This window comes from Vicugna pacos, chromosome 8 (genome assembly GCF_048564905.1).
Source record: "Vicugna pacos chromosome 8, VicPac4, whole genome shotgun sequence".
Lineage (NCBI taxonomy): Eukaryota > Metazoa > Chordata > Mammalia > Artiodactyla > Camelidae > Vicugna > Vicugna pacos.
The window spans coordinates 46,521,719-46,535,743 of NC_132994.1; the positions used below are offsets into that span (position 1 = coordinate 46,521,719).

At 33.7% G+C, this 14,025-nt stretch overlaps 1 protein-coding gene across 2 annotated transcripts in view; it reads left to right on the plus strand.

The window, feature by feature from the left end:
* Positions 1 to 14,025, plus strand: part of TRMT11 (tRNA methyltransferase 11 homolog) — a 50,492-nt gene that overhangs the window by 16,482 nt on the left and 19,985 nt on the right. For both annotated transcript variants that reach the window (XM_006200026.4, XM_072965832.1), the window contains exons 8-11: positions 5,035 to 5,115; positions 7,565 to 7,729; positions 9,074 to 9,146; positions 9,271 to 9,402. In XM_006200026.4, coding sequence (XP_006200088.1) covers positions 5,035 to 5,115; positions 7,565 to 7,729; positions 9,074 to 9,146; positions 9,271 to 9,402 — 451 coding nt within the window. The remainder of the gene's footprint in view (positions 1 to 5,034; positions 5,116 to 7,564; positions 7,730 to 9,073; positions 9,147 to 9,270; positions 9,403 to 14,025) is intronic.

Consider the following 14,025-nt stretch of genomic DNA (forward strand, 5'->3'; position numbering starts at 1 on the left):
AGGTGGTTTCCCATATTTCATAGTCACAAATAATGCTTGCAGTGAATCATCTTGTATGTGTGTACTTTCATAAAGTTGGAAACAAAGCTTACAGGGTAAATTTCTAGAAGTAGGATTGCTGGGTTGAAGAGTGTACACATATGTAGTTTTGTTAAATGTTGCCAAATCACTCTCTATTCTACCATTTTGCATTCTTGCCAGCAGTATGAGAGTCCCTGTTTCCCCACAGCCTCACCAGCAGAGTATATTGTCAAGCTTTTGAACTTTGACATTCTGTGGGGTGAAAATATTATCTCATTGTTGGGTTAATTTGGATTTTTCTTATTATGAATGAAGTCTATTTTTATATTTTAAGGGCTAGTTTTACAACTTTTTTTGAATTATCTTCAAGTCTTTTTGCTCATTTTTCTGTAGGCTTTTTGGTTCCTCTCATTTTTTTAAAATACTTATAGGTTGTAGGTTGGTCCCCCTCCCCCCTTTTTCCTATTTTATATATATAATACACATAATAATATATACATACACATTTTTTCCCAGTTTGCCATATCTTTTGATTTTGCATATAATTTTTTTTTTTTTTGGCTTGACAAAAGTTTTCCCTGCATCCAAGTTATAGATGAATTCAGCTGTGTTTTCTTCTGGTACTTTAATAGTTTTAATTTTTTTTCCTTTTTGATCTGTGATCCATTTGAAGTTCATTTTCTTGTATGCTGTGAGGAATGGATGTAATTAAAATTAATCTTTTTCCAAATGCTAAACTTTCTATTCTTAATCCTGTTTTTAGACCTCTAAAATCCTTTCCTATGAAGTGATTCTTTGAGATACATACGTGTGTGTTTATTATGTACACATACACATAGATCAGACCATAAAGTTTAAAAATAGTTACTAGTATGGGTAAAATTTCCTTCCTTTGATGTAGATGAGGGTGGGCATATTATGAAACTAACTTCCATAGTAATCAAGGTATTAACTACCTTTAGTGTGGTAAGGGTAAGGAGACCTAACCCTAATTTGCTTTAGGGCAGCTCCTTAGAGTGGGTAGCATATCTTAATCATTTAACTGTTTATTTTGGACAATTAATGAAAAATTAATTGTAATGTAGGACAATTAATGGAAAATTGCAAGAGAAAGATGTATGCAAAGATGCTGCTTAAAATACATTTCATAATTTGTGTTTGTAGTTTAAGCATAGCTTTAAGACTTTAGCTAGTTTTTGGTGCTTTTGTTTTAAAACTGGTAATAGCCAGTAATTGTGAATAGACTCAGTTCTTAAGCAGTTTGTCCTTTCTTGGGTCTTTTGTCTCTTTGATGGGTAGTACCTTCTGAAGGATTAGAGAAATAAGTAGCCCTGTGCCCTCCTCCATAGTCATAGTTTTCCATTAAGTATTGGATAATACTTTTTTGTTTTTTAGTATTTTTTTTAAATTCAAGTGTATCTAATCCCTTTTTCATTTTACAAAATTGATATGAACTAGTACTGGTTTCCTAAATGCTTTACCCGCAGACTACTTATGACTTGTGATTTTTCTCAAGGTTATAGTGTAGGTTAGAAAGCTTCTTGGAAACTGAAAGGAGAGATATAATCTTTTTCTGACTAAATACCTTTTTCTTTTAGACAGTCTACTGTGTTGTCTGGAATGACATTATGAGCTGCAGAAACACACTTTCATTTCCATTTTTAGCAAATACATTGATTCTAACTGTAGTTACATTTTTTCCTTTTTAAGTTGTGTATCTCCATTTTCCCAAGGGGGAAGATACATATCATGTGTTAGCTGTCAGTAATTAGGAAGAACTGCTGTTCTAATATGGGATCACTAAAAGAATGATCAGCCCGCATATGTTGAATACCTGTAATGGCACTGATCTGCCTATGATACGTTACAAGACTTGTCAATGGTATACAACTCTTATTAACTATGTGTGCAGCTTTGCTTACTTAATTTGTTTAATAACAAATTGTACTTTTGTGTGTCTAATTAATAGGCTATTATGAATATTTACTTCAATTGCTACTGACCCCAAAGGAGGTAGTAGTATGGTGTAGACAACCATAAAACTAAATTGAGTGAGTTTTAAATCCTTACTCTATCAGTTACTATGTGACTTGGAGCAAGATTATTAATTTGTATGGGCCTCAGTCCATCATTTGTAAAATGGTAATAAGTAATATATTGTGAGGTTAAGTGAGGTAATATATGTATATGACATTTTTAGGAAGTTGTGTGACACATTGTAGACATGTGAACTATATACTATTAATCATTTTAAAAATTATTACTTTGTTAAACACTTAGATGCCTTTTTGGTGAAAGATGTTCGATATAGCTAATATTGAATGGTGATGATGAATGATTTGGGTATCAACTCATTTTCTAGTCCTTTGGCTGATTTCGAAGATATTGATAATTTGCAACTGTTGGCAAATTATGGCAGCAGGCAAGAAATTTGAGGGTTAAAATTGTAAACTTCTAATTCTTTGTTAATAATGAAAATAATTGCTGCAAGTGTCTGCCACGGTTTCAGGTGCTGTGGTAGGATTTTATAATGCAGCTCTGCAACCATCTCTCTGATTCCTCTTCCCTTTGCCCTCAAATGAGTCGACTCCTTTAGGAATGGAAAACACATCCAAGAGGCTCTTGTGTACTTCTTGGACTTTTCTACCTTCAAATGGCCCATAGATGTAAGAAAAGGAGTGAAAATTTTAAATTTAATCATTGCAAAATGATAGACATGGAAGCAAGGCACTGGGAAACCCACTGGGGAGGAAAAGAAAAAGTTAGGAGAGAGATAATGGATCTCTGTAGGTCTTTGTAATAATCACTGCTTCCCATTTTATCCACAACTCTTTGTAGTCCCTTTTTCCTGAGTTTCATAGTTTGGTAGAATTTCTATTTTCTGGCAGTATCCTTTTGTTTAAGTTGCTAGTTTAATTTCTTAGAGTTCTTTTATTGAAAGAGATAACATAGGTGTAATAGTATCACCATTTTTCCTCCTATTCTTTCAGCAAAACCAAAGCCCAGTTCCCCTTTTCACACTTTTATAAAAGCTTTCCACTTAAATCTCTCCACTTAAATTAGTTTCTATACCATAAATAAATTTCAGTTATGTCCTTTTGCCTGTAAGATATTACCCTAACCTTAAAATGGTTACTATTTAAGTAATAAGAAATTAAAACACAGAGTGGCTAGTCTAGATCACACGTGGTATTTCTATACTTGATGTCATACTAAGAAATCAGGTGAGTCACATTACTTGCCCCCTCAACACCTCACCCTTCCTTTTTTATCACCCCTTCTTCCACCATAAAGCTTCCAAGAAAACTCCAGCTGAGGTATAACTAAGTGCAAAAATGCCTCATTTAATTGAGAAAAACAACTAGATGATTAACAGTAATAACCGAATGACCAGATCATAGAAGCTAATTTGTGGTCACTTTATTTAAAACTTGAAAAACTTTTAAAGGGCACAAAGCTAACTGACAGATGCAGTCTAACAGATTATTCATCTCCTTTCAGCAGTGTACTCTAAATTGGGTCTTCTCAAAACTCACTCTAACCAAATGGATAAGGTTCTGTTTAAGGAAGCACAGGAAAGCTTTTCTGTTCCCCTTGACAACTAGTTCTTCTAGGTGAGTATCTGCCTTAATTGGCAGAATTGTAGTAATTCCTCATAATTTGGGTGAAGTGATTTTGTGAGTATTTCAAGTCATCACACACAGTACCCTTCCTAAATATGGGCTGTTCTATTTATAGACTAAGAGTTTTGACGTCTTACTTATTATCTTACCTCTCAGATGCTTTCTGAAGTTGGTATGAGGGAACCCAGGTTTTGGTTTCTGCTGTACTTTTAGTCTTCCATTTTTCTTATTCATGGCTCCACTAGGAAGTAGTCAGTTATAATATTTTTCACTGAGCAAAGTATTTTTAAGTACATGTTACCAAACTGTATTTTAAATGGCTATGGAAGGAACAGCACTGATTTATAGACCTTGACCCTCTGGAGGCACTACCCATCTTTAGAGACTACATTTCAAAAGGATGGAATAGAAAGAGCCCTAGTTAATTGTCCCATATCCAAATCTGTACGCAGGCCAAGAATATATTTTTGACTTGAGTTTGACAGACCTTTCTACAATATAGCTATTAGGACTTACCCAAGCACTAAGAGCATTTTTAATTTAGATGATTAAAAAAAAGTGAAGTTCACTGAAAAGTACGATTATTAAAGTATTTAACTTTATGGATTTTTGTTCTTAAACAATTTAAAAATATTACCTTTTATTTTAAAGGATTTCAAAAATTTTTAAATCTTTATTAGAATTTTTCTTTATCTGCGAGATGGTCGTACCAACCAGATTACTTAGTTCAATCATATTGTATTGGTACATTGTTCTTAATTTGATCACAGCACTGAGTAAAAAAAAAAAATCATTGTATTAACTATTTTTATGTATGTCTATAATAGTTATTCAGAAATTTGTATTTACAGTTTAGAGTGAGATAATTACTTCACTGGTTATCAGAGTAATTATTTCTTGTCATATTTTAATTTTTGTAGGGATTAATGTCTTACATATTAATTATGCCCTGTTTCAGTTATTTGCAACTGTGACTTTGGTGAGAATTGAGCCCAGTTGTCAGAACTTGTTTATTGCCAGCTCTTTGTGTAGCAGCATTATATGCTTGTTTGTAAGAAAGGAGCAAGATGCATTTGTATAGGCGTCTCAAAATAAGATGAAAATGTCTAAATACACATTATTTTGACCAAAACATAATTTTCCCTGAGTAGTGCTGTTTAAAGTGTTAATGCCAGGGCATATATTAATTCCTTGCTTTGTGACCAATGTAATGAACATAGGTTAGGATTTGTTTTTTCAGTTCTAAAGCCTGCTAAATATGGTGAAGACCAGTGTCATTCTAGGATTCTTGGCCTGCAGCTAGTTTGTACAAATTTGGATCAGATTAAATAGGGGAAGAAATAAGAGTCTGGGACCTTCTGGTTAACAGGTCACAATTGTGATTTTTCAGGTGGCCTTCTGGTAGCATCTGCTCATTTTGGTGCGTACGTGTATGGGACAGATATAGACTACAACACCGTTCATGGCCTGGGTAAGTAAAAGTTTTAGACAGTTTTACAGTCTTTGCTCTTGTACTAAATGTACCTTAAAAATACTTAAATAGTTCTATATGGCATTATACATCTAGTTTTAATGTTTACCTATATAGAGTTAGGATACAATATCATTTTACTTATTTTTATAACAATGAGACTTCGTTGGTATCTGTTTTTATGAAGTGGTCCATTGTGTGCAAAGTGACCTCCTATTGGAACACAAAGATGAATAAGAAAAAGCTCTCCCCTCAGAGCTATTTTGGTCTTAGAGAGATTTTTAGAATGCAGGCATTCAGTAAGGCTGTAAAACTTCAGGGCTGGCAAGGAAGTAGGAGAGAGGGACTAGCCATTCTGTAATCAGCATATTCATGGTAACGAAATATACAATTTCTATTTAAAAGTTATCTCCATTCTTTTATTCAGTAATCATACATTGAGTGCACACTCAATTTCTAGTCTTTGAGTACGATATGTTATTAATTTCATAACTGACCAAAACATCTTTGAAACAGGTAAGGTAACAGTAGCTTTAAAGATGCTGTATTAGGCTGAGGGTAACTTGAGACAAGCATCTGCTTATTTTTGATACAGTTTTGGAAAATACTTTAAAATCTAGAAGCTTCATTAATGATGTGTGATTGGATGAAATTGAATCAAACTGAAAAAGTGTTTCTTCTTAGCATTAAAATATAAAGTTTTTGATTTTGAAATTGTATTTATATTGGTATTTTATTATTGTAACTAGTTACAGTGTCAATTATTACATAGGTGAGAATTTATTATACTTTATTTTCTTTTGCTGAAGCAATTTGATATATTTGATGACTTTTTTTCCTACCTTGGATGTAAGGAATTTAGTAATATTTGTCATAAGGAGAATGAGTAATACTTTATAAAGTTCACCTAAATGGGCTAACTAGAAAAAGATAGTCTTTGTCTGCAGTATGTTGAAATAGACAAAGCGCTAAGAGGAGTTATTCCAGTTTACTTTTAGTAGAAGCAGTATGTTTGCTTTAAGGATATTATCCTTCATAATTTATTTGAATCTTCATTTATTAGAGTTATGTTTAAAAGTTATGTGATAACCTTTCATTCTACTAGGGCAGAATTCTGCTTGAGGTAGGGTTTCCTCTGAGCTTATCCAAGATGCTGTTAGATACGCCCTGTTTCCTGTGCTTCTAATCTCTTACTTACACTCTCAAGTATTTTCAAGTTTCTTCTTTTCTTAAAAATACAAAACCTTTACCATCAACCCTATGGGGCCCTCCTAGCTACCACTTTGTTGTCCTCCTCCTTTTGCCAAAGTGCTGTTTTGAAAAACCAGAATATACTCGCTGTTTCCTCTTCATCCCTCACTCTCTTCTGCTGTTATTTTTCAGCTTCCATCCCTACTGAAAACTCTAAGACTGCAGATCTATGGGATTTGGCAGTGCTGACCTTCATCAAACCTCCCTTGGTTTCCTAGACAGTGGCTTCATTGGGTGGTACTTTGATTCCTTTGACTGTTTCCATCTCCGTCTCCTCAAATCAAGGCCTTGCCGTTTTCTTCCATGTCTGTGGGTTGCCTTTCTCCAGGCGTCTCTCTTTGAGACCCTCTCCTGTCACACTACATGTTGTGTAGTCGTGTCTTTCTTCTCCTTTTGATTTTTAAGTTTCGTTTTTATTGTGAAATAGATACTAGTACAGAAGAGTTTATAAAAATAGAAGAGTAATTATAGAACAAACACTTACAAAATTGCCACCTAGGTTAATAAAAAATGCCATTCCTTCTTATGGATTCAACTTAAGTCTGTATACTGCTATCTTACAGCTGTATAGTATTCTGGCCTCCAACTACTTGCTGAATATCTCTTTCTGAGTCTTCTGTACTTCAGGGTATATCAAGATTGACGTATCTCAGGTGAATTTCATCTTTTTTCTTAGGTTTGTTTTCATCTGGGTTTCTCTGGTCTTGACTGACTATCATCCACTTATGTCTCCTAAACCAAAACTTTTGAACTTCTTCCTGGAGCCCCTACTTTAACTTTTCATCTGTTGTGTCTACTTTACCCCCTCTCTCCATGGTCACAGCTCCTGTGTTTCCCAAGTTTGCTTTCTTCATTTCTGTTCCATTTATCTGATTCATCAGTATTTCTATACTGCTAGAAGAAAGGGACTGTATTCTATTCAACTCATTAAGTACTGAATGCTTCAAGGCAATTTTATTTGAAAGGATACAGAACCAGATCAGTTAGACATCAGTACAGTTTAGTGTTCAAAATATTTTTTATAATAAGTTGAAATAAAAATAAGTATTTATTTGTATAAATAATATTAAGATTTTAAATGATAGCAAGTTTTATTTGAATAAATGTAGGTTTAGATGAGTTAAATATTACTTTCAGCTAAATAACAAGAGATAAGAATGTTGTTTGTAGTTCTATCTTCCTTTTTCTTTCCCTTCAGGAAAGGCTAGTAGGAAAAACCAGAAATGGAGAGGACCAGATGAAAACATTAGGGCAAATCTTCGTCAATATGGTTTAGAGAAGTATTACCTTGATGTCCTGGTTTCAGATGCATCTAAACCTTCCTGGAGGAAGGGCACATTTTTTGATGCAATCATCACTGATCGTAAGTTTGTTTTTATACAAAAGTAAGAGTAGAATTAGTTTCCTGAAGTCATTTGTATTTAAAGTACAAAATTTATCAGCACAACAAAAAAAGCTAACTTGTACTAATGTTCCTCTCAACCCCACTTCTTCACATAGTGAGAAGGAAAAAATTATGAATGTAGGGCAGGGTACCAATTTAACTAAGTGGTTTTGTTTTTTTAAACTATATATATTAACTTGTCATCCCTTTTTCTCTTAAGCTTATTTTTTAAGACATATATTTGTTTTTATATTTGTTTTATATTTGACTGTAATTGGTTATTAGAATACCAACTGGAGCCAAAATGTCATTTGCAGTTATGGTGTCAGATTTCTAAGAAGAAAATTTGATATCTCACATTTCTCTATGTGTAAACTTTAGTGTTTTTTTTTTTAATTGTGCCTGTTGTAACTGGCATCTCTTTTCTAGAGTTAAAAGAAACTTGGGGTTCTGTGAACCACTGGGCTTGTGAACCCACTGAGCTTCTGGAATGTGCATAAGAACTTGTTTTCCCATGCCTCCTGAGTTCTTGGGCTTTTTAGTCATCCTATCGAAGAACAGATCTGCCTTTTCTATAGTATTTGGCAGTAAATCTATAGATAGTGGCAAACTGTATCTCAACACTTTGATCTCAGACCTCTTCAGTTCTTTGGTAACTTAGATGGTTTCAAATCTAACAAAAGAAAAATTATCAAGGTGTTACAGTATCAGCATGAATATACTTGTGAAAATTAGGTGACTTTTTGTTAACAATATATCATCTGATCTCACTCTGTATGTGTATTTATAAAAATATGTAATTTTTTTCCTGATCAAATGAGAGTAAGTTGTACACATTGTGACCCTTCCCTGCCATTTTTCAGTGTGTGTTTCCTAAGTATAGGGATAGTCTCTTAGTCAAAGTGCAGTTATCAATTTCAGTAAATCAATACAGTACTTTAATCTACAGTTTCTCATCCAATTTTGTCAACTGACGCAGTAATATCCCTTATAGCGTGCTTTTCCCTGAAGTGCAGTGTCCAGTCTAGTGTCAGGTATTGCATTCAGAAATCATATCTTTTAGGCCTCCTTTAAATTGTAACATTTTCACAACCTTTCTGTGTCTTTTATGACATTAACATTTTAAATAACAGTCACCTGCCTGCCTGCCCTCCCAGGGTTTTAAATGGAATGTCCCTCTTGTTATGCATTAACAGCTGGAACATTGCATAGGTGATGTGTCCTTCTCAGGATGTCACATCTGGAGACACATGATGTCCATCTGCTTCTCGGTGGTGATTAGGTGACTTTTGACTGTCTGTGTTACCTGTGTTTTCTGTCTAGCTCCATATGGTATTAGAGAATCTACAAGAAGAACAGGTTCACAGAAGGAAATACCAAAGGGGTTAGAAAAATGGTAAGTGAGAGTTAAATATGATGTGTTATTACTTTGAAAAGAAGCATATTGCTTCTTTTTAGTTAACTTAGTTTAAGTCTTAAAGTTTTTCACTGATTTTGAAATTTTGTTTTCTTTTGTCTAGTCCAGAAAGCCACGTTCCTGTTTCGTTGAGTTATCATCTGAGTGATATGTTTTTTGATCTGTTGAACTTTGCAGCTGAGACCCTCGTATTAGGTGGAAGACTGGTCTATTGGTTACCAGTGTACACACCCGAGTATGTAATACTAAGTAATTTTACTTCTAATTTCATTTTTGTTATGGTATTTGTATACGTAGCATAATTTTCCCTATCTCTAATCGTATTCAGGGTAAATATCTTTGTAGTTAATGTGTATAAAACAGGCCCCTTCCTCTTATTGATTGAATTGCTTTGAACTTTCTGTTTTACATCAGGGGTTGGCAGACTACAGCCCGTGAGCCTGATATCGTCTTCAGCCTATTTTTGTAAGGCATTTGAGCTGAGATTGGTTTTTATGTTTTTGAAGGGTTGTTAGAAAAGGAAAAAAAACAACAAAGAAGATGTGTCAGAAACATATGTGGCCCACAAAGGCTAAAATTTTTACAATCTGGCCCATAAGAGCAAAAGATTGCCCCTGTTGTATATTAGTTAGCTCAGGGCCTGTGTGTCACCTGTTCAATAGCCAGGCCGCAAACAGGTAATTTTAACAACCTCACTGAGTGATTCATCTGTCTACTTCTAGTTAGCTTAAATATATATTGGCTATTATCATCACTATAAGTGCAATAGAATCTTTTTTTTTTGTTTTAAATCAAAATTTTCCAACTATGAACATACACTTCCTCTGCCCCCCTTTCCTCGCCCATTACATTAATCACATACCCATTTATCATTAATCTTATTTGGAACTATTTGAGATGTTGCAGATGTGATGCCCCATGACCCCTACTTATTTCATTGCATTTCTCAGAAGCAAGAGCATTCTTGTGAAACCACCATCAACCCCTGAAGTCTGGAAGCCAGCATTGATAATACTGCTGTCCAGTTTATGAACCCCATTCAAATTTACCAGTTGTAGTTTATCCAGCAAAATGTGCTACGTTGACCCATCATGTCATTCTCCTTCAATCTGGAATATTTTCTCCATCTTCCCTTATCTTTTGTGTCCTTAACCGTTTTATAGAGTACACAGCTTATGTTCTGAGGATGATCCTCAGCCAGGGTCCACCTGGTGTTTCTTCCTTGACCAGACTCAGGTAATGCTCTTGGTAGGAATACCACAAAAATGATACTGTGTTCTTAGTGCATTGCTTTGTGGCACACACAAAGCCAACCCCTACTGGAGATCTTAAACTTGATCATCTGGTCATATTGTTGTCTGTTAGGTTTCTCCATTGTGAGTCATCATTTTTTTTTTTTTTCCGACTAGTATTTCTCGGGGAGATATCCCAAGTTTACACCAATATCTTGTTTTTCATAAAATCACTACTCACATTGACAACTCCATTGCTGACAGCCAATATAATGACAGCTTTTCTCTTCCACCATTCCTTCTGCATTTATAATTTGACATTTGAGTATAAGGATGAGTTTTCCCTTTCCCCCCATTCATTTTTTAATTTACATCAATATGGAGTCTTAGATTCCTGTGTTATTCATTGGGTTATATTTTATTATTGTTGTTATTTTGTTGCTCATATTGTCCCAATTTGATAAGCAGGAGTCCCTTTGAGGTGGCTCCTCTGTCCTTTTGAAATATCCTTATTAGATTTTGCATACTTCTTATTTTCTGGCATTTCTGACTTTCCACTATTTTGTAGGATTTTGTCTTTGTTTTTGTTTTTGTTTTGTTATTGAAGTACTCTCAGTAACAATTTGTTAATTTCTGGTGTACAGCACAATATCCCAGTCATGCATATACATATATACATTCTAATATTCAATTATGATTGAAATAAAATGTGGTTATGAATATCTTTTGTAATTTCTTTCTTTCTTTCTCTTTATAAGAAGCCAAGTTGGAGGCACTTTCAACTATTTTAGTATTTCTGAAGACCTTAAAAAATGGCTACTGGATATTTCTTCCGTGATTTCTCTTTTAATAATTTTTGACAAGGGGAGATTTCTAAGTCCGTATAAACACAGGGATATTTTAGAAGTACTTGGAAAGGGAGGCATGTTTTTATCACTTCTTTTTACCTTAGATGTTTTGTCAAAGGACAGATTTCATCCAGGCTAGCACACACATGGAAAGTCTAGTATGGCATTTATTTCCCTGACTTATTTGTCCCTGGAGAGAGTTATTTCCAGGACCTCTGCTATATGTTTTCCTCCCCTTAACCCAAAGTAATCCTATTAATGAACTTAGTTTGGCTTGAGTTTATATTAAAGCATAAACTATTTCACTTTTGCAGCAAACATAATCCAAAACCTTTACTCTCTTTAGAATAACACAGTATTAGATTACTTTAAGACTAAGGTCACCTGCAAAAATTTGAAATAATTTTCTTGCTTCTGAACTAAATAATTTAGAATTAATTTGATTATGTTGTATTACAAATATAGCTTTTTATTAGACTAGGAATAAAAAAATCATTTTAAAATTGTGCCTCAGCACAGCTTAATTTTAAAACTTTTGTATTTTTGGTATAGTGAATGTAGGCTTTTAGTCCTACTACTAATTTACTCAACCAAATCTTGTTATATGATTGAGGCTTAAAAATAAGAATTGCACATTATAATCAAGTTCAGGTGTTATTTATTGAACTCAGGACATTTTGAAAGGTATAAGGCCTAATAAAAACAAAATACTACCTAAAAGCTTAGTTGTTTGTGAAGAATTGTCAGAACTTATGATTGAAAAAGGATTTTCTCACTGTTGAGCAATTTAAATTGTGATGAAGAAACTGCTACTCAACATGCTTCTGCTTCGTCTAGTCTAGACTCTCCCCAGTCTCGTGTATTGGATTTGGGACCAGCATCAAGACACTCTGTACACTTTACGTCTTTTCACCTTTGTTTTTTCTATCCCCATTGCTTGATGTGCCCTTTCTTCTTTCCTCAGCTGTAAAATTCTAGTCCTCTTCCAAGGCCTGGCCTGTCACCACCTCTGTGGCACTTTCCCAACCCTTCTCAGCAGAATCAATGAGTCCATCACCTGTGCTCTTCTAATAGATTTCTCTTATTGCTTGTAGAGACTTACCGCATAAAATTAGTGTAGACTATTGGTATTTGTGAGTTTATTATTCACAATTTCAACCATATGCAAACGACCCGAAGAACTGTGTAATATTCATTTGGGCAGGACAAACATTCAGCTGGTGTGTTTGATGTCATAGGAGTTGCTAAGCTATTGAGTGAGCGTAGCTTTTTGCCCAGGTTCCACACTCCATGTAAGTGTTGTTTTCTGATTGTCGTTTACACACAGGTAAGTCTCTTGAAGTGATTAGAAATTGTGTTTCTTTGTAAGATGTCCTTTAACAGAAATCCAACTGCAAGTTCTTGTGATAAAAATGATGACAAAGTGAAAAAGTCTAATGAAGTCCTACAAAGTAGGATTTGTGGATAAATTTTAATTGTGATAAAATGAATTTTGTGGTGGCTCAGAGCAGTGAACAGAACGTGTTTTTCATCTTTCATCTAGGAAGCAGAAAGAAGTGATTCTTTAAATTGTTTTCAGTAAGTGCTCCAATCAGCATGAAAATCTTTTTGTCAAATGGGAGATTAAACTCTAGTGACATTTGGAAATAGCTTGAGCCGTGAAGAGTCACAGGAAAATAAATGACTGTCAAAATTGATTGAAGGAAAAGCGAGAGAAAACCTATACAGATAGTTTTTTTTTTCTTTTATAAAAAAAGTTGAAATATTATTTATGTATCATGAAAAATCACCCTTTTAAAGTGTGCGTAGTTTTTAGTGTATCGACAAAGTTATGCAACCATCACAACTGTCTAATTCCAGAACATTTTTATCACCCCAAAAAGAAACCCTGTATGCAGAAGCAATCACTACCACTCTTGTCCCCAGCAACCACTTATCTATTTCTGTAATTTAGCTTTTAAGTAGATGTTTAGATTATAAGGGGATAGTAGTAAAAACAGGCAATTATGATAAAATGCTATTATAATAACATAGGCAAAGTACAAATTTATAGTTTCTACTTACCAGATTGCAGACAGTCCATTGGTATGAAATATATTAGTAAATATATCGTAAATAATTTTTAACTGCTATCTTTAAATTTAGTATGGCATTTTAGGAGTACACTGTTAAATTGATTGACTCATTCATATAACAGTGGTTAAAAACAAGTTTGTTAATGATAATGATGACCTAAATGATGTTCTTTCATGCTTAAACTCAAATATCAAGTCAAAAAGATAATCTCAAACATGTAAATACGTTTTTCTGTTGTTAAGCCAAATGCTGGTGACTTAGTTTCACCAGGTTAGCATTATTCATGTCATAAATATTAATTAAAATTATATTGGTTTTGTAATTTGATTTAATTTATAAATGTGTTTTGGGTTTTATAGGTATATAAACTATATAAGCATAAGGAATTTATGTTTGTATACATTAAAAAATTTTAATGAAAACACCTTGTCAACTTTGCCAGGAAATAAGATTTTTTTTTTCTTTAAAAAAGGGTACATTAACTAAATTTGACAGTTTCAGACATCTGTAAACCCTCCTATTTGCAAGCCTCAGATCAAAACTACATCTTCTCTCTGTTACCATTATTTTAGTCTATTAACTATGATGTAGAATATATTCTTTCATATCATAAATGCTTTGTATGAAGACTCTAATGTGAACTAATATTATAGAAGTGCAACATTTCTGACTGTATAGTGAGCATTAAAGAATTAATAAGTG